The 21,532-nt window shown below is 47.5% G+C and overlaps 1 protein-coding gene across 6 annotated transcripts in view; it reads right to left on the bottom strand.

The window, feature by feature from the left end:
- LOC137430021 (SID1 transmembrane family member 1-like) overlaps window positions 1-21,532 on the bottom strand; it is a 105,781-nt gene that overhangs the window by 10,666 nt on the left and 73,583 nt on the right. For 2 of the 6 annotated variants that reach the window (XM_078780067.1, XM_078780066.1), the window contains exons 18-23: window positions 19,069-19,136; window positions 17,898-17,935; window positions 8,488-8,608; window positions 8,279-8,332; window positions 5,192-5,296; window positions 4,396-4,509 (exon numbers count right to left, since the gene is read on the bottom strand). In XM_078780067.1, coding sequence (XP_078636193.1) covers window positions 4,396-4,509; window positions 5,192-5,296; window positions 8,279-8,332; window positions 8,488-8,608; window positions 17,898-17,935; window positions 19,069-19,136 — 500 coding nt within the window. Of the gene's footprint in view, window positions 1-4,395; window positions 4,510-5,191; window positions 5,297-8,278; window positions 8,333-8,478; window positions 8,609-17,897; window positions 17,936-19,068; window positions 19,137-21,532 lie in introns of those variants that run through there. The other 4 variants (XM_068120480.2, XM_068120479.2, XM_068120482.2 and 1 more) reach the window with 3 other exon arrangements.

Genomic DNA, 21,532 nt, shown 5'->3' on the forward strand with positions numbered 1-21,532 from the left:
AGTACAACATGCTGTATTTTGATTAAACCAATCAGCGAAACGATGGGTATGCACACTTAGTATATACAAAATGTGCCAATTTTCTGTAATTAGCAAATAACTTGTCATTGCATATGGGTTAATTCCCCCAGAATTGTGGACCCGATGACTTGAAATACCCTTAGAGGTGGCACTATATGATACACATTTACATCGAGAGAATTGGGGTCCGCCCCTCAACTTGATCGCCCCTGGATATGATTTTTAATCACCTAAAACCCTCCCATGCACCCCACAAATAAAAGTTTTCAACTAATTCCATGCGGAAGTTTATGACTGCATAGATGACAAAGAAACAAACGAAACACACAGTCAAACACTTCTCAAATTATGATAGGATTTTCTGGACTTGTGCTTTTCAGTCTCAATATTGTGAAATTGCAAACCTGGATAACTAAGCAACTTTTGCACTGATAGGATGGTAATCGTAACAAAGGCTATCTGTCATCTTTGCCACTGAATGTGGATGGAGGTTATGTATTCACCCCTGTTTGTCTGCCTATCTGTTTGTTTGTGAACAGCATATCTCAAAAAGTTGTGGACAGATTCAGCCAAAACTTGGTGGGGAGGTTGGGTGTGTGACAAGGACGAATTGAATCGATTTGGTGAAGATACAGATCTGTGATAAAATGCTTGTGCAAAACAAATAAAATTTGAGATAATAATTTCAAGCTCAAAGTTGATTGACTTCATTATCTTATAGGGTTTTTACGGCATAGCCCATAGGGCAAAGCTGTCTAGAACAGTGTGTCTGTATGTATATATTGTTACGTTCGTGGGGGTAGATGGAGGAATCCCATAGTAAAGATGGGATTGTATAGTTATAGCATGAACCGAGGACGTGTAGGAGACATATTGATGTATTTAAGTATGGAAACTAGCTTAAGATTGTTTATGTGTCTTCACACAGGGGGTGAAGCTGTGTTAACTAGGTAAGGATTAAAGTTAGTTTTCTCCAGTACGTGATATGCCCTCTGTGGCCTTTCCCTACGTTTTTATCTCCACCACAAGGCCAGCCATGCAAAGCCTCCATTAAACCACAACATCAGTCCACTGCATGTCGACAAAGCCTGAACATTGCCAATCGGATTAAGCCACGCCTCCAAAAGAGCAGAGCCGGCAGGCCAAGCCCCCGAAGTTCATGATTGGTTGTGGAGACATGGGGTGGTTTGGTGGAGCTCGGCGGTTGGTCGGGGTGATGTTAGCGAAAGAAGGTGCTGGAGAGAAACGGACATTGGTGAAGGAGCTGGTTTTTTTCTTTGGTGTGCGCCTGTGAGGAATGCTTTTGCCGAGTCAGCAGGATTTTGAGGGGGTTTCGGACACTGCTGGGCTGGTGGTGGAATGGGGTCCGCATTGTGCTTTCCCAGACAGCAGAGGGACACGAAAGAGGACCGCCCTCACGACTCACCTCACGTTCGTGGAGTGATGGAACGTGACTCCGTGGCCATCTTGTGCGCTTCCCACATAGTGGATTCGAGTTTCAACGACCACCAGTGTGAAAGAAAGCCATTTGGGACCAAAGCTGAGTGCCGGCCGGCTAAAGGGATTTTATCTTATTTGTCCCCTTGGTGTATGTATTTGAGTCTGCGTGTGAGGTACATCAGTTAAAATTTAAGTTTTTACTTCAACTTTTATTTCGACACTTTCGTATTACAGTGATTTTCATTAAATCATTATTGTTGACTTTCTTTGTCATGTCTGTTTGTGATGGTTTCCGATTAAACCCACGTGCTCTGTTCAGGTAAGCGCCTCGCATCTTTCCATCTCGTGCGCGACAATCCAACAGCCAATTTTGGCTGCTCGCCTCCGAATTAAAGACTGTTTTGGCTGTCACCGGTGATCTCAATCGCCGGCGACATGACAAATTGTATGTATGTATGTATGTATGTAATATGTCCCTCAGAAACATACACTAATCATAGCTGAGGATCTGGTCACATGACAGTGGTGATGTGATGTCTTTATGGTGTATGACGACAAATGATTCCACACACCGCCATTTTGATTTATATGGTGTTCAGGCCGAACATATCGTCGAAGCTGTCATGTATCATAATCGCCATACTCTACCTTTACATTTTATATTCAGTGTGAAACACAAACAAACTGATTGTTAAAATGACCATCAAATATCGAAAGCATACGTGTTACGGGTCTTCCAACGACACAGTGCGTATAGGCCTTAGGCATCATGCCTTCATGCCTCATCTTCAGGCCGCTTTGGACACATTAACCCAGGTTTCTTAATACAGTAGCATCGTTTTCATAATAATAATAATAATAACGTTAATAATAAAAATAATATAGGAAATATAATTGTAAAACACCATAATCCCTTTGTCGTGACTGCAACGTTAATGGATTGAAGCGGTGTATGGTTGGTTCATTGTTGACTTTTTTTTTTGGGGGGATACAAGATCGAGGATCGTGTAAGAGCTAACATTAATCATAAATAAAACGGACACATAACACATATAATAAAAAACTGACTTGAAACGTATTGTTGCGGATATGAGGATTGTATTTTTTTTTTTTGTGTTGTATTGTGGTAAATTGCTGTGTAACATTGTTTGATTCTGGCCCCTCCTGCCTCCAGTGTTGTGTAAAGGCCAAAGGGCGTCCCGGTAGTTAATTCCATAAAGCATCCATTGAAGGACACTATAATACCCTTGTTCAGTAGTTTATATCCTTATTATGTGTTTTAGGGTAAGGCCTTGTCTTCCATTAGAATGACACTCCATTGCACCAAGTGAAAAAGATAGATTCCCTTCGTCCTTCATTCCCATTCCCAAAACCTCCATTTCCCCTTTCGTCAATTGCCATTCGCATTTCCAACTACAATTGCCGCCATTGGCCACGAGGCAGGGTCGGGGAAGAAAGGCGTGCCCGCCCGTTGTCATCAAGGGCGGAGCCAGAGGGTCGCGTGACCAACCATGGCCGAGGTGAGCACACCGATGGGCGTGTCCTAAAGGCCGGCGGCTTAATCGCCGGAGGCGCTATAAAGGCGCGCGCGCAAGAAGTTGCAAAAAGGGTCCAAGAGAGAGCTGAGTTGTGAGGTCCAAGGCTGAGCTGGGTTGTGAGGTCCAAGAGAGAGAGAAGGGAGATCATCCAGCAGCGCTTCTTGTCCAAGAGAAGAGATCATCCAGCAGCGATTCTTGTTCAAAGGAGATCATCCAGGGAAGCACAAAGCCTGCTATTCGTCGCCTTGCTCGCCAGCAGCAGCGTCCACAGCAGCAACAACACTCAACAGCAGCTTGGGGCCTGGACGGCGGTTTTGAGCAGGGCCGCGAAGGAACGGCGGCTGCTAAACGCGCCGATCGTGCTGCAGGACCCCATTGGACTTTCCTCTCCCTCCAGCCATCCACCTCCTGCCTTTGCATCCTTTTGTGTACGTGAGTTTGTTTCTGTTTGTTCTGTCCTGGGTAGTTAATTAAGTTTGTATAAGCTAGTATTTTCACTGTGTCTCTAAAAGCTTCTGTATATTATTTTCTTATCTTTCCTTCTCCTTGGTTATTTTGGGCCTGTAAATAGTAAATAAATTTAGTAGTATTGCCAACCTTTTTTTCGTCTTCTTATTCCTTTTCTTCACATCCGTCGTCTTTGTCTTTTCCATATTGAATAGCTGTGGCACGATACGGCCAACGTGCGGGTGAATCGGGTGAATCGGGGAAACTGTTAGGTCACGGTGCCTCCGCTCGGCAAACATAACATCCTTAACCGCGAACCGTAACAGTATCAACGGAAACTTGAAACGGAAAAAACCCCTGTCTCAATGTAATCTCTTCACTTCCCATGGTGACAAACAGCTTAGAGATTTAAGAGTACTTCAAAAAAATTAAATATTTGCATTATTTGCTAACTGGCATCTCCACCCAGGTCATACTACCCTCTTCAACTAAAGTATCAAACAAGCCCAGCTACGCTGTTGTTAGTCTTGCGGTCTTGTTTATCTATTCCCAGTGGTAGAGAAATGTGGTTCATGAGCAATTGCTAAAGACAATGGAGATTATAAAGAGCACTGTGTCAATAAATCTAAAAAGTACAAAAAGGTGCAAAAAAAAAAAGGATGATAAATGTGAAAGGAAAATGCACATCAGTTTAGCAAAAAGAAAAAGGAAAAGGAGGTGAAAAGTTTGAGGAGACAGACTGTTCAAGTATGAAAGACTTGTGAAGAGAGAAAAAAAAGAAAGAGGGTCAATGAGTGGAAACAAAGACTTTCACTTTTTAGCTCTTTCAAAGACTTTTCTGCTTTCAAAACAAAGACTTTTTAGTTCTTTCACGAGCCTCGATTCTGTATGCAAAAAAAAAAGAAAAAAAAAAGAGACAAAGAAACAAATGGGACGAGGAAATGAATACCAGCAATGAGAAGAAGATTGCAAGAGACGAAGAAAAGTGCCAAATGTCATGGTTGTCAAAGTATCCGAAAATATCACATTGTCGGTTGAACTCGCGGGACTGGGAAGGAGTTATCTGAAATGGAAAAGAGCAAAGAGTAAAACAATTGATTCAGTGCAGTACTGTTTACAATTACAGTTATCAAAGTAAATATGGGCAGGAAATCTTTGCAATGTACTGCATGGTATTTTCACGAAACAAAAAAAAAACTTTATCACTTTATCCCCCGCAAACCCTATCCACAACCATCATCTTCTCGACCCCATTAACACTCCTCAAGCCAACCTCTTTCTGAGTTTCCAGTTTTGTGATGGAGAGTTGGTGGCTGTATCCATCTTTTTCACCCAGTCTTCCTCTTGCCCTCACCACATCCCTTACTGTATCTCCCCAATTCTTACTCTTTTTCACCCTCAACCCTGCTGACGGCGTGTCCCCCCTCTCTTTCTACAGGTTCTATTTTTCTGTTCGGTGCTGATCCATTTTGAGTTCTAGTTCCTCTATGAGCCTCGACACTGTATACAAAATAGCATGGTAGTCTTTTCATTACAAGGGAGACTTCATCGTATGCATGGGTGTGAGGTACACAGGTGTACAGCTCTGGGTGGTATACCATTAGGATAATGCTCATATTCTGAATAATCATTTTCAGGAATGCCGACATTCATTGTATATTGGGCAAAATTTATGATCAGGTTGAAGTAAAGGAAGGAGAAAAGAGAAGGAAAGCATGAAAGCAGAATTGAAGATCAACACAAACCTGCCAGCTGTATGTTGTGCTGGTGAAGGAGATGATTCCAAGAGCCCAAAAAATCCCAGCAATGACAAAGAGGATCACCGTGCAGATGACCTTGCAACGTCGATGCTTCATCAAAGATAATACAAATGATGAAAACAATAAAAATAATGATGAAATCAGAATGATATGAAGAAAATTACGCACACAGTATACATGTGTATATATATATATATATATATATATATATATATATATATATATATATATATATATATATATATATATATATATATATATATATATATATATATATATATATATATATATATATATATATAAAAATAAATAATCGGGAGATTAAATCAGACGCGGACTTCATTCAGGTTGGTGGATGGTCTTCACTTCAGGATGGTCGATCTTGGTCACTTCAGGATCAGATGGTCACTTCAGGATCACTTCAGGATGGTCGATCTTTAATTCTCGACAAGCTTTCGACCAACAAAGGTCTTCTTCTTAGTCGTCCCCAAGTTCAGCGGAAGTGAAGCGCAGCTTACAGTTATCGTTCACGTTACAGTTGGTGGCTTTGGTGGTTCATGATTTACCACCAAATCACATGTGGCCCTATGTGTGGCCCTATTTACCTACATCGATAAATACCAACTGTAACGTGAACGATAACTGTAAGCTGTGCTTCACTTCCGCTGAACTTAGGGACGACTAAGAAGAAGACCTTTGTTGGTCGAAAGCTTGTCGAGAATTAAAGATCGACCGTCCTGAAGCTACGTCCGCGTCTGATTTAATCTCCTGATTATTTATTTAATGCAAATGAGACGCCCTGCTCGTACTGTGGAGTTTCTACTATTTCTCACAGTTATATATATATGATACAGGAAAAAAACAACAGAAAATCCCCATCCCCCACCCATTTTAACACCCTCAATCCCCCCAATTAAATTAAGTCATTAACTTGAAGGATTTATTACCCCAAACATGACGCTATTGCTCACTCTATCTGTGTAGCCTGGTGTTGGCTTAGCGGTTAGGGTGCTGGCTTGGGATCCGAGGATCCTGAGTTCGAATCCTGGATTGATCGTTGAATTAACGCCAGGGGGGTTGACTCAGCCTGTCATCAAATTGAGAACCAGCTCACTGGTAATTGGCGCACTGCATCAGTGGCACAAAAACGTGCTTACAGAAAAATGATGCAACCAGCAGCAACAGGCTGCATATGAAACAACAACAACTGTCTCTCTCTATTTTTCCTCTCTCTATTTTGTCTATCTATCTGTCTGTCTACAGATGTCAGTCAATGATTAAGGAACTACTTCATTACCTCCACCACCAAAGGTGGATGGAGGTTATGTTTTCACCCCTGTCTGTTTGTCTGTCCAGTTGTCTGTGAACAAAATATCTCAAAAAGTTGTGGACAGAGTCGGACGAAATTTGGCTACTAAATATATACATGACAAGGACGAAATTATTAGATTTTGGTGAAGATCAGGATTCGGATTCGGCTACTAGAATTTTTTCGGTGATTCTTCACCATTGGGAGATATGGCCAAAATCTATGCATTACAGAATATTTCAAAAATTTATGGACAGATTTGGACGAAACTTGGTGATCCGGTTGGGTGTCTGACAAGCACAAATAGATTCGATTTTGGTGAAGATCTGAATTTGGATTCAGATATGAGAATTATTTAATTTTCTAAGTGATTCTTCACCATTTTGAGATTGGGCCAAAAACGATACAAGCAGGATATCTCAAAAAGTTATGGATGGAGTTGGATGAAACTTGTTGGACAGATTGTGTGTGTGACAAGGAAGAATCGATTCAATTTTGGTGTGGATGGATCCAGCAAGTATAATTTTAAAGTGATTCTTCACCATTGAGTGATTATGTCCAACCAGGTGGAGGTATGCTCTCTGCCGAGTGCCGTTCCAGTTTAAATTGATTTTCTCAGGATGCACACGATGCGTAGGGTACTTACTGGATGCAGTGAAATTTCAGCCGTAAGAAACAATCCTGAGTTTCCAACTTATTGCTAAATTGATATCTCAGATGGATGCACATAATATGCACCCATAATATAAACCACGGTGCCAATGAAAAAAAATATGGGATAAAAAGTTTCTCCAAACTTTCCCTATTACTTGATTATTTTTTTTTTGTATTAGTGACTGTAAAACGGGGTGAATTCACCCGTAAAACGGGGTGAATAGGGACAGCCATAAAAATCCTATTTAATCCTATTTAACCCATATATGGGGTTAATAGGGACTATAAGTTGCTTTTTTTAAAAACAAGAGAACAATTTCAACCCAAATATCAATAAATCAGTATGGTTATCAATTTTCAGCGAAAAAAGTTTCCGAACTTTTTTTCAGTTTGTGTCCCTATTCACCCCATTTTACGGTACGCAGACAGCACAATGCCAAACACCTACAGATAAAGCTAATCAGGTGTTAGTTTGTATTCATAGTGAGATGAATTATAAATCAAAAGATGCAGTGTTAACGCTGTACAGGAATTCAGTGAGACCTCATGCAGAATAGATTGTGTACAGTTTTGATTGCCACATCTAAGGAAGGACTTTGATATAGGTTGATAGGTTCAAATACCTGGAAGTATTGGTGCATGGATATTGGCAGGAATGGTAGGATGGTTATGGTATGGATGAGTATGGCATAGATCGATGAGGTATGGATGAGAAATTGTATACCTGTGCATAACTGTGATGTCTGTAGGTTATGGTCAAAAGGTGAATGAGCCGTCAATATTTGTTCATTCCTCACCCTACAACCCCCTTTTTCCTCTCTCCTTCCCCCCACCCCCATAAACAACATTGCTGAGGTCCCAACGCCTACCTTACGGTTCTACTCCCTGTTCCAACTTTCCTTAGCCCAGTGAAATTAAGTAAATAAGTTGTTGAATTGAATTCTGGTGGTGGTGATAGACTCCAGGATGGACCAAATTGCCTCTACCTGTGTCCAAATATGTTGTATGTCCCTGTATTCAAATCCTTTGATTTTAAAACACATTTGCTCGTCAGTGAGTCTTCACCCAGATCAAAACCTCGTATGTGTTGTAATGAAAGAAAAACATACCTCGTCAGGAGTATTGTGAGAGTCACGATTGGGCTCTCTTTTCCTCCTCAAGAACTGTGAAAGAGAGCATCAGTGGAAGATGTGACAGAATGAGCTAATGAGGTGCCAGCAGGTGAAAATGCATGATTTATCGATAAATATATATATATATATGTATATATATATATATATATATATATATATATATATACATTCAGTACCTTCTTTACTTTGGATAGGAGGATGAGCAGCACAGAAAAGAATATCCTTATGAAGAAGGTAAAAAGGAGGAATGTGGAGTATGGGGTCAGTTTAATATGCATGACGTTCCTCACTCCAACACAGAAAAGACTGCAAAGGAACAAGAGAACAAACATTAATACTGACGATGATTGATTATTTTGTTACAGGTATCAAAGCTGGAGTATTCGGTAACCCAATGAAAAACTAAAGTCAAAGATAAACTTCAAGGATGTCTCCTTGATATTCAAATCATTTAAATGAGTTAAACAGCAGAGACTTTCGACCTCTGCAAAAGTATTTTTGAGCTCCAAATTATTTGGCCGATTTATCATTCTTCTTGGAGCAGATGATTCCTAATGCTGGGAACCAAGATTCAAGTTCCATGTTCGGTGTTGATTTGTTCTTTGTTATTAACTCCACCACTGAAGGTGGATGGAGGTCATGTTTCACCCTGTGGCGGACACAAGGGACAATAATTCAGTGCACCAGCAGTAGGCGCAAACGTCCAGGCGGGGAACTGTAATGCATGCCCCGCCTATCGACCGATCGGCCACGCCCGGGGACTAGACGTGGCCTCGGGATATATATGCGGGCTCTAAGCTCGAGCCCGCCAGTGCTGAAGTACGAGCTTTGAATAAAGACTCTTTGTTATACCAACGCGTTGTGGCCTACCTCTCTAGCAATCGACTCGTGTGTGCGCAGCACCACACTGGTGACCCCGATTGGTTCAGCCGTTGCTGACCACCGAACGCGCCATGGCCACCAACGCCGTCGCAGTTAAACTCCCGGAGTTTTGGGAAGCGCAAGCCGAAGTTTGGTTCATGCAGGCCGAAGCTCAATTTCAGCTCCGAGGCATAACGGCGGACGAGACCCGGTACTACCACGTGGTCGCCGCCTTCGGGCCCGGCACTGCCGCCCGAGTCGTGTCCATCCTTCGGCGCCCGCCGGGCGACAACAAGTACGAGGCGCTCAAACGTCTCCTGCTTGCCACGTTCAGGCTCACGGAGATCGTACGGGCCGACCGCCTGCTGGACCTTCCCGAACTTGGCGACACACGACCATCCGTCCGGATGGATTTTATGCTGTCGCTGGTTGGTGACCAGCCCCCGGATTTCTTATTCCGGGCACTTTTCCTACGCCAGCTACCAGCACAGGTACGCCTCGCGCTGGCCGGTTCCAAAATAAAGGAACCCCGCGCCCTGGCCGTAGAGGCCGACAAGTTTTTCGCGGCCTGCAACACGCGGTCGGTTTACGGTGCTGCCGTAGTGGATCCCGGGGCAGAGGCTACAGCGCCCCCGGCTTCCCTCGTGGCCGCTGCTGCACCCCGCCCATAACCGCCGCCGCCAACACCATGGCCGCCGCGGCCGCCGCCGCCGCAAACCTGGTGCTACTACCACGCCAGGTTCGGCCGCAAGGCTAAAATGTGTCGCCCGCCGTGCTCTTTTGACAGGTCGGGAAACGACCGGGCCAGCGCTCATTAGCGGCCCTGTGCGTCGGCCATTCTGGCAGCCTCCTGTTCATCACGGACACCTTGTCCGGGCGCCGTTTTCTTTGCGACACAGGAGCGCAGGTAAGCGTCCTCCCCGCCTCCACGTCCGACAAGCAAACCGCGGGCCGGGGCCCCGCTTTGCTTGCCGCCAACGGTACACCCATCTGCACATTCAGGAAGCGTTGCCTCTCACTGCGGTTCGGAGGGCAGCGCTTTCAATGGTCGTTTGTGACCGCCAGCATGCCAATGGCACTGCTCGGTGCGGAATTGCTATGCGCGAATGGGCTGTTGGTCGACGTGAAGTGCAGATGGCTCGTCCAGGCCGAAACCTTCAGCTCGCTCGCTTGTTCGCTGAGCGGCTCGTTGAGCGGCTCACTGAGCAGCTCACCGAGCGGCTTGCTGGAAGGTTCCGTCCCGGCGAGTTTAGTTTGCATGCTTCCGGCAGCGGACGACTTTACCCGACTCCTCACGAGTTTCCCGGCCCTCACGCGGCCCACCTTCTCAGCGGTGGCCGTTAAACACGGGGTGGAGCACCATATACCCACGGTCAGGCCGCCAGTCTTTGCCCGGGCACGCCGACTCGAACCCACGAAGCTCGCCGTGGCAAAAGCGGCGTTCGCCACACTGGAGCGGCTGGGGATCGTACGGCGCTCCAACAGCGCTTGGGCCTCTCCTCTGCACATTGTGCCGAAGCCCGGCAGAGGGATGGCGGCCGTGCGGGGACTACCGCCGGCTCAATGATGCCACCACCCCCGACCGCTACCCGGTCCCGCATATCCAGGACTTTTCCGCCCGGTTGGCAAACACGACCGTGTTTTCCAAGGTGGACCTCATCCAGGGCTACCACCAGGTCCCCGTCCAACCGGACGATGTCCCGAAGATGGCCGTCATCACCCCTTTCGGCCTCTTCAAGTTCCTGAGAATGCCTTTCGGGTTGAAGAATGCGGCCCAGGCGTTCCAACGGCTTATGGACAGCGTCTTGCGCGACTTACCTTTCCTCTTTGTAAACCTGGACGACATCCTAGTCGCGAGCGCGTCCCGGAAGGAGCACCTGCTCCACCTCCGCACGCCTTTCGAATGCCTGGGCCAGCATGGCCGAATCATCAACCCCGCCAAGTGCCGTTTCAGCGTCGCCACCATCGACTTCTTGGGGCACCAGATCACCAGGCACGGGGCCGTCCCTTTACCGGCCAAGGTGGAGGCGGTCAGGGATTTCCCGCAAGCCCCGCACGATCAAGGGGCTCCAGGAGTTCCTGGGCATGGTAAATTTTTACCACCGCTTCGTGCCCCACGTCGCCCAGGTCCTCCGCCCCTTGCACGAGGCCCTCCGGGGCAAGCCGGGCAAAGGTTACATCGCCTGGTCGGAGCCGATGGCCGCGGCGTTTGCGGGCGCAAAGCTGGCCCTGGCCAACGCCACCATGCTGGCGCACCCGGCACCCGATGCACAGATCGCCATCATCACCGACGCGTCGGACTATGCGGTGGGCACGGTGCACGAGCAGTGGGTGCGTGGTGCTTGGCAACTGCTGGCGTTTTTTCGCCGGCAGCTTCGCCCACACGAACACCGCTATAGCACCTTCGACCGCGAGCTGCTCGGGCTCCACCTGGCGGTCCGACACTTCCGCCATCTACTGGAGGGCCGCCCGTTCACGGCTTTCGTTGACCACAAGCCCCTTGTGTTTGCGATGGCCAAGGTCGCCGAGCCATGGTCGGCATGGTAGCAGCGTCACCTCTCTGCCGTGTCCGAGTACACGACGGACATCCGTCACGTGGCGGGTAAAGACAACCCGGTGGCGGATTGCCTTTCCCGGTCCGTCGTGCACGCGGTCCACCTCGGGGTCGACTATACCCGGATGGCAGAGGACCAGACCGCCGACCCCGGCATCCAGGTCTTGCGGACCGCCGTCACGGGCTTCCGCGTCACCGAGGTGCCGTTCGATGCCGCGGGCGCGGCCCTCCTATGCGACGTCTCCCTCGGCCGGCCTCACCCCATCGTGCCCGCTGGCTGGCGGCGCCCAGTTTTCGACGCCATCCACGGCCTGTCCCACCCGGGCACAAAGGCATCTCAGAAGCTCGTCGCGGCAAAGTTCGTCTGGCATGGCCTCCGGAAGGACGTCCGCGACTGGGCCAGGACGTGCCTCGCGTGCCAGCGCGCAAAGGTCCACCGCCACACCCAAGCCCCGTTGACCCCGTTTGCGGTGCCCGAGCGTCGGTTCGACCTCGTGCACGTCGACTTGGTGGGACCTCTGCCCCCCTGGCGGGGGTTCACCCACCTCCTCACCATGGTGGACCGCACCACACGGTGGCCGGAGGCCGTCCCATTGGCGGCGACGTCTGCGGCTGATGTGGTGCAAGCCTTCATCGCCACTTGGGTTGCCCGGTTCGGTGCCCCCTCGGACATCTCGTCCGACCACGGCCCCCAGTTCACCTCGGAGCTCTGGGCCGCGGTGGCGCAAGGGCTCGGGGTGAAACTACACCGCACCACGGCCTACCACCCCGAGGCCAATGGCCTGTGCGAGCGCTTTCATCGCTCAATGAAGGCCGCGCTCCGGGCCAGCCTCCGCGACGGCGGCTGGGTCGACAGACTCCCCTGGGTCCTGCTGGGCCTCAGGACAGCGCCCAAGGATGACCTGCGAGTGTCCTCGGCGGAGCTGGTCTTCGGGCAACCACTGCGGGTACCGCGTGAATTTATCCCTGACTCCACGGCTCCTTGGTCCGCGGCGCAACAGCGCTCCGCCCTTCAGGAGACCGCCCGGAGGTTCGCCCCGGTGCCGACGGCACACCATGGTTGCCCGCCTTCCCACGTCGCCCCAGAGCTTCGCACGGCGAAGTACGTCTTCGTCCGGCACGACGCCCACCGAGCAACGCTACGGCCCCAGTACGACGGGCCCTTCCGCGTGCTGGAGACTGGGGACAAATTTTTCACCATCGACATCAGCGGTGCCCCGGATCGCATCTCCGTGGACCGCCTCAAGCCGGCCCACATCGATCAGGACCACCCCCCGCAAGCAGCTCTGCCTCCGCGTCGAGGCCGCCCCCCGGCAGTCGGACCCCCGGCACCCCCCAGCCCCGCCGTCCCGCCACCCCCCAGCCCCGCCGTCCCGCCACCCCCCAGCCCCGCCACCCCCCAGCCTGGCACCCATCGCCAGGGGGCGTTTCGGCCGGGTCATCCGGCTTCCCCACAAACTCACCCTTCAGGTGCGCGGGAATTCTGGGGGCGCGCATGTGGCGGACACAAGGGACAAGAATTCAGCGCACCAGCAGGTGGCGCGAACGTCCAGGCGGGGAACTGTAATGCATGCCCCGCCTATCAACCGATCGGCCACGCCCGAGGACTAGGCGTGGCCTCGGGATATATATGCGGGCTCTAAGCTCGAGCCGCCCAGTGCTGAAGTACGAGCTTTGAATAAAGACTCTTTGTTATACCAACGCGTTGTGGCCTACCTCTCTGGCAATCAAGTCGTGTGTGCGCAGCACCACAACCCTATGTTTGTTTGTCTGGTTGCGAACAGGATATCTCAAACTTGTGGACGGATTCGGACGAAATTTGGTGGAGAGACACACATGAAGTGTGTGTGACAAGGACTAAAAGATTCGATTTTGGTGAAGATCCGGATTTGGATCTGAGAATTTTTAAAGTGATTCTTCACCATTGCGAGATACGGCAAAACACGATATAAATCACGATATCTGAACTAATTGTGGACGGATTCGGACGAAATTTGGTGGACAGGTTGGGTCTGTGAGAATAAACATTTTATTCAATTTGGGTGAAGATCAAGATCCGGATCCAGATGAGATTATGTTTTAAGTGATTCTTCACCATGAAGTGATCGGGCTAAAAACGGATATATAGCACGGTATCTCAAAATGTTATGGAGGGATTCGGACAAAACTCGGTGGACAAGTTAGGTGTGTGAATGAATGAATGAATGATCGTTTTAAGGCCATTTTCCCCGCTAGAGTGGGGGTTAGCCTTGCGGGCCCCATGACAATCATGGTTCCCTGTTTGAGGCAATGTTTTTTTTTAATGGCCGGATGCCCTTCCTGACGCCAACCCTTAGTCACCTCTTATGATGCGCAGGGATACGGTGTACCTATTCTAAGCCGGGATACACACCGGGATCATTCATCCCAGCAAGTTGGTGCTCAATTTTCCGACCTCGGAAGGATGACAGGCTGAGTCAACCCCCCTGGCGTTAATTCAGCGATCGACCGGGATTTGAACCCAGGATCCTAGGATCCCAAGCCGGCACCCTAACCGCTAAGCCAACACCAGGCTCGGACAAGTTAGGTGTGTGACATGAACTAATCGATTCGACCTTGGTGAAGATCCGAATCCAAATCCGTTAACGGAGGATTTTTTTTTTAATGTGATTCTTCGCCATTGAGAGATGAGGCCAATTACAATATATAGCACGATATTTCAAGAAGTTGTGGATGGATTATAACAAAACTAGGTGGATGAGATGGGTAATTGATAAGAACAATCCGATTAGATTTTAGTTAATGTCCGGATCCAGATCTGGCCTATCAGTGGGATGCAAAACGTAAATTGTTCAGCTTAGCAGAGGTATGAGTGCACTACAGAGTGATGTTGTAGTTACCCTCACCAGAGGAGAGGGTATTGCATTTGGGTCTGTTTGTTTGTTTCTGTCTGTCTGTCGGTTTGTTTGTTTGTCCACACAGAATAAATATGATTTTCTCTGCAACCGTTGGTCCGATTGACAGGAAATTTTCACTAAAGGTGCACCTCCTCCTGTAGAATTTTTTTAACGATAATTATGACGTCATAGGTCACGTAGTACGGCGCCATCTTGGAAAAAACGAAAAATTTTGCACCCCTATATCTCTGAAAGTTCTGCATATAAAATGATGAGACATGGCTCATTGTAAAGAACTCTCCATGGGGAATAACATATTGTTACAGAATCGGGGGTCGGCTCTCCCCTTATAAAGGGGGGGGTTAATCCCCTTGTCTGTTAAGCTGGCCGCCCCGAGTCCTGGAGCTATGACGTCACTTCCGGTCAGCGCTGAATAGGGTGGTAGGCCAAATTGTTCCTATTACCTAATTACCAGCACCTTCCGGGAAGCGAGGAAATGAGCCCCTCCCGAGCCGCGGCGGTAGTGGACACGCCGAGCGAAGCGAGCCGTGACTCAGGCCATTAACAAGGACTAAACCCGATTCTGAGCGGTTCCTATCGTGCCACAGGTACTCAATTGAGAAAAGACTAAAGCGATCGGGTAAGAAGAGACCAGAGTATAGGAAGAACAGGTGAATTTATTTATAAACCAAGAAGAGGAAATGAAAGGAATATACAAGGAAGAAGAAGAAGAAGAAGAAGCAGGACTCAGGGCAGGCTAAATTATACAGTCTTAACTTACAACCCCGGACAAACAGACACACTCACACGGGATGGTAGCTGGTAGGGGAGGAAGGTCCAGGCAGATGTCCAGTTCCTCATCCGGTCCTGACTCGTGCCGTGGTGGTGATGGACAAGGGCAGCAGGCCAGCAGCGCACCGCATGTCGTCGACCACGAGCAGACGTTACATATATCGGGGGGACTGGGATGCGGCGTACGTAATAAACGTATTTCGTGCCAAACGCTCTCTCTCTCTCCCGATCAATGTTCGTAACAAAAAGGGCAGTTTGTATCAAAGAGCAATCAGCGCCGCTCAATAACTCCTCGCGCAGTCCGTGCAAAAAAGAGCCCGCCAAATGAAGTCCCGTCATCATGATGGTCCCCTGCGCAGTCCGTGCAAAAAGGAGTCCCCCAGCGCAGTCCCTAAAAGGGCTTCGCGCTCGTGCTCATATAACGCGCTCAAAGATCAATCCGCACGCTTGGAAACCACACCCGCCAGCGAGCTCACCTCAGCCCTGGTTGGCTGGTAAGGGCTTACCAGCTCTGCCTTTGACGGCTCATTGACAGGGCCACACCTTGTTCCCAGCGCTCCGCCCCCTTCTTCCTCGAGCTTGACCACGTGGTTAATGGCATTTGTTTGAGCAAACTTCAGCTCAACGCAGCGAACGCTGCTGGCAAGCAGAGGCGTGTAATAGAATTGGGGAGAGAGGTTGGCAAAATGGGTGGAATGGATTGGGACCTATTCTTATTTAATTGATGCAACGCAGATTCAACTATTGGGAACACGGCCTTATCTGAAACACATAATAATGAAATAACTGGGATTTATAAGGTGACCTACGTGTTGCTGTGGCCTAACTATGGGTGCTACCTTTGACCTTTAACGATGAGAATTATTTACAAGTATTTACACAAGTGAGGGTTCTAAAACCGCAACACTGCACCCTCCTTTCCTCCAGGCCCGGCCCGGCCGAAACAAAAGGGCCAACTTTTAACTTAGTGTGGCACTTAGGTGTGGTCACCCTCTACTTTTAACCTAACCCTGAGTGCGACAGTTTTAACACTAAATATGTCCCACCTGCTGCGTTGCATCCTATCTAACCGACTCACACCCACAATTAACCAAATTGCGGAATTGTCTTCAAACTAAACATTTAGCCGGTGGGGAGCATTATTTACAAAAACACTACTAATTATTTACACTGCAACCCAGGACCTGTCTTTTGCAGGAAGAGAAGCAGAAATTTTGAAAAGAGGAAAATCACTGCACTGCACTGCACCGATACACCATACCCACATGCACCAATAAACAAAAGGCAAGAAAAGCACCATCCAAGCACCAAAATACAAAAAGTGCAGGAAAAGCACCGAGCATGAAAATGTACCAAACAAATAAAAATGCACAAAACACATTTCAATAAAAATAATAAATGGTGTCTTCTTCTTTTCTGCTGGGCTGGCTGCTGGGCCGATGTTTCTGGCTGTCTTCTTGCTTGCTGCCTATTTAATAAAAAGGATTGCACCAACCATATCCGTCTTTTTATTGTTGATTTGGCCACATATATATATACATACATAAGCAGTATGCTTGTTTTGCTTCATATCCGAGGGTATATCGAAAAGTAAAGGCAATTTATTTGCACACATATTACACACATAATGTCATATGTGATAGCCCTCCGGCTTGATAGCCTTCTGGCCCACATACATACACAACATACAAAAGGTAAATTGATGTTTGTTCATCTTGCATGATATTTTATTTTGAAAATGCTGCTAAAACAGCCAGCAGTGCTCTGCTTAGGTAGATATAATTAAATTTCCGTCCACCTACTTTTACCAAAAACGATGGGAATAAGTTTTTACAGACAAATATTTGGTAGAGAATTACCCTTCAGGTTGGAACCAGTAACTTCAACACAGCATCCTTTTTTCAAAAGCAATTAAACATCAAACAACCTTATTATTAAAATGTTTCAATTTTGAATCGATTCCATCTCCCTGTCTCTCCCCCCACCCCTCTCTCTCTATCTCTCCACCTCTCTCTGTCTCTCCCCGCCCCTTCCTCTCCCATCCCTCCCTTCCCCCTCCCCCTCCCACCTCTCTCTGTCTCTCCCTGCCCCTTCCTCTCCCATCCCTCCCTTCCCCCCTCCCCCTTCCTCCCTTTCTCTCCATACTCACTCCCACCCCTCTCTCTCTTCTCCTTCTCTCTCTTCTCCTTCTCCTCCTCCCTCTCCACTCCTCTCCCTCCCTCTCTCCCTCTCTCTCTCCCTCTCTCCCTCTCTCTCTCTCTCTCTCTCTCTCTCTCTCTCTCTCTCTCTCTCTCTCTCTCTCTCTCTCTCTTCTCTCTCTCTCTCTCTCTCTCTCTCTCTCTCTCTCTCTCTCTCTCTCTCTCTCTCTCCATTCCCCCTCTTAATATTCCCGTCACTAAGCGACTCTGCGTTGCCCGGCAATGCTGGGTTCTTTTGATAATTATCAATGAGTTGACTTGAACCAATTATATAATGGTCAATAAGAAATTAAGGAAAACATGCTTCAACCCACCAACAGAGGTGCACAAACATTTCAATGCCGAACAGGACCTGAGGGAGGGAAAGATATAGAATGACAATTGCTTGAGCTTTAATTAATGTGGTGATGTTATTCATATACAGATAATACATCATAATTGTGTAATCACCAAAGGGGTAGAACATTAAAGTGAATAATGTCAAGATTACTCCATGTCAAAAATGTGCATGAGTTTCAGGTAGGAAGTGACCAACACCTGAGTCTTTGACCAACACATTTGAGTCTTTGACCAACTCCTCTCATCTCTGACCAACACCTGTGATTCATGCTCATCTCTAGCATTTAACGATCAATCTACTTTAAACAGATATAATCTTCTGTTTTATGATTGACATTGTTGCAGGAATGACTTTGAGGGGCTAACTTTGCTGAGGGTAGATTAGTTATTTCCCATGTTAAATGTAATAGCCTAAGCATGAGTTAATTTAATTGTGATAAGACATGCGTCGCTTTACCGGATAGGATATATGTACCATATAGAAAGATGTCATCCACCCACTCGCCAATGTTTGTGTTGAAAACCGTCATCTCTAAATCACCCCTTTTTAAAGTGTTTTCCTTTGTAATCTGTCATTTATGTCCTTTATAAGCATTCTGTCAGGCCAACAGGCACAGGTTTGGCAGGAAATCTCAGAAAGCTATGCCAACTACCTGCAACCCTGTTGGTGAGGTCAGGGAAGGAAGTTTAGCACACATAACACGGCTGTGACGTGCACCTCGTGACTTCCTTTGGTCGTAATTAGAGATTAAACATACGGCAACAAATCAGGGTGGTGTATCTACTGGCCTGGTTGTCCCATTGGCACAGTATCATGGGGGAATAGACACGTGATCCAGTCAGTGGTGACCGAATCAGTCGGCCACCATAGCCGCTTTGACACGGCTCACCGGATTCGAACCAGGCAACTGTGACAACCCGACAGCTGCAACAGTGTAACTTATGTTACAGATTGGTAGGTCAGGGGAATTTCTCTGTTGCTCGAGAAAAATCTGGTGGGTTGGCAAATTCTTGAACCACAATCAACGTGTTTACACTATTTGTATTAAAATCCTTTCATGAAATTGTGCAAATTTCATTCAGCATTACTAGCAATGCTTAACAAAACTGAAGTAAAACAGAAATTTAAACACAATCTGTACTCACTTTGATCAACTTGTCACTTTTACATTCTTTCAAAGCTTCCTTCAATACCTTGCAGTAACCCAGTGGATCTGGAAAGTGAGAGTAAGAATGAGACAAGTAATTCAAAGAGGATTTATTGCCTGGGAAAAAAATAGAGATCACAAGAGTTTGCAAGCACACATGCCTCCAGCAGAAAAATTGGTTTGGTAAATTCAGCAGGCAATTCCATTGTTGAACTACCTACTGCTAATTGTAACCTTAATAAAACAAAATCTCAATTATTTTAGAGCTGATGTGGGGTTAAGCTGATAAACCACAAGTTAAGCATGCATGCGTTCAATTTTGTGCCTTTTCCTCAAATAAATGGAAGTCTGACATAAAAGGCACTGCTTCCCATCTGGCATATGGTTCTTCCTTCCCTGAGTCGGAGGTTAGCGTGAGTTGATTCTGACTCTGGCCTAGTTATCCAAAAGACTAAAAATGGTACGTGTAGCTTCGCCGCTTGATGCTCAGCCTTTAGAGGATAGAGCACAGCCAAACACCATACAGTCGGATGGGATCCATGGGGGGAGGAAATTCCTCCTCAAATTGCCATATTGAAAGCAGAGAGAAAAACCACATGACAAATATGGCATTGCTGGTACCCATAATACTCTGGGGAGTGACATCAATTCGCCAAAGCTCAGTGGCTATGTATGTCAACTCCGAACCAAAGTCTGGTATTGTCTAATATATTTACCTACGTGTGTGATCTGTGATGGATCTCCTCAACGAGCCTTAAACCCTGCAAACAAAAAAAAACTAGATTCCATGTTCTAGTAAATATTTGGAGCAACCAGATGTTATACTATACCATTGTTACTATATAATATCAAACATATAAAACAATGCTGCTCCATTGTTTTGTGGGATCCATATATGAAAAAATATATATATATATTGTTACAGACGCGGTTTTGGATGTTAGTTTACCGAGCGGTTTGGTATGACCGCGTCTGCACAGTTTACCCGATTCCACTCGAACGTTGGCCGAGTCGCGCTACGCTAGATCAATGAAGGAAAGGACACAACGGCTGGGTTATATGACACGACACCAGGGGTACAGTTCTCAAGACCTCCGGAGGAGGTTATAATATTTGTATGCAGAACGTTTAGATTACAAGGACAAGAGGTACAGCATAGGAAGGTGGGCACTTAAACACGGTCTTATATTAGCCCCGACAGACCACAGATAAACGGGACAAGACTGACTCACACAGGGATTGATGGCAAGGAAGGGCAGGTAGTCGATGGATAGCACAAGGTGCACCTTGGCTCAGGGACAGGATAAAGCGCGGTCCAAAAGATGCAGGGAGGTCTCTCAGCGCTCGGAGGTGGCGACTTCTCTCTCCAAGCTGGGGGCGCATCTGACGTCACCTCCGGTAAGTGGCTGCGTATATCCAGCGGGGAGTGACACGCCCTCGGCTCGTTAGCTCCGCCCCAGATGGAATCGGCCCGCCGCTTCTTATTGGGTGCGGGGGGGTTACCGGGCTCCGCCCTTGACGAGGAGCTGACAGTCAGCCCCTTCGTGGTAACCCCGTCGGAGCACATGGGCAATGGCGGCTAACCAAGCCTGAGTGAGGACGCCCACTTCCCGCACCGCGGCCGCGCCGCCGCCTGCTGTTGTTGTAGTTGTTGTTGTATGAGATGATGGGAGGATGCGGAGATGAGGTTGTGGGGAGGTATTGGGAGGTCCTAAACTCACTACTGGTGCCATACAATCACATTCTGGTGCAACGAAGAGTCAGAATTAATGGAAACGAGTCCTTAACTGACATAGACTAAGAATAACTAGCAAGATGTCCTATAGTTGTCTACGTGAGATGCGGTGAACCTGGGCACGACATTTAATGGGGGAAAAAGGGGAAGGTCGGTTCTACAGAGTGTTGTTTACAGACAATGGGACTAGGGAATGGGGGATTGGGGATAGTTGGGGAGTATTGGGGAAATAGGGGAATATTTACAAGCGGATATGGATGGAGCCCAAATCCCATATCCGCAACATTGCACCCTTCTCTACCTCGGGGCGTCCCGACCCGATAAATTTTTACCTACTTTAGTGTGGCACTCAGATGTAGTTCCCTCTACTATTAACTCTACCCTGAGTGCGACAGTTTTACAGATATTCACAAATGAGTAAATATGTCCCCCTGCGACGTTGCACCCTTCTCCTCACAGAAACACACCCACAGGATAACCGAATCGCGGAAAGAATTCTCAAACTAAACATACAGCCGGTAGGGAGCATTATTTACACAAGACTACGCTGATATTTACACTACGATCCAGGACCTGTTTTTGGAGGAACACATGCAGATGTTATGCATAGAGAGAGAGCATGCATGCCAGCATCGATACACCAACCCACGAGTGCTCTGTGGCCTTACGGCCTTTAATAATGTGCAGAGCACCCCATCCAAGCACCAAAAGCACCACCCTTTTCATA

This window comes from Myxine glutinosa, chromosome 6 (assembly GCF_964187855.1).
Source record: "Myxine glutinosa chromosome 6, kmMyxGlut1.1, whole genome shotgun sequence".
Lineage (NCBI taxonomy): Eukaryota > Metazoa > Chordata > Myxini > Myxiniformes > Myxinidae > Myxine > Myxine glutinosa.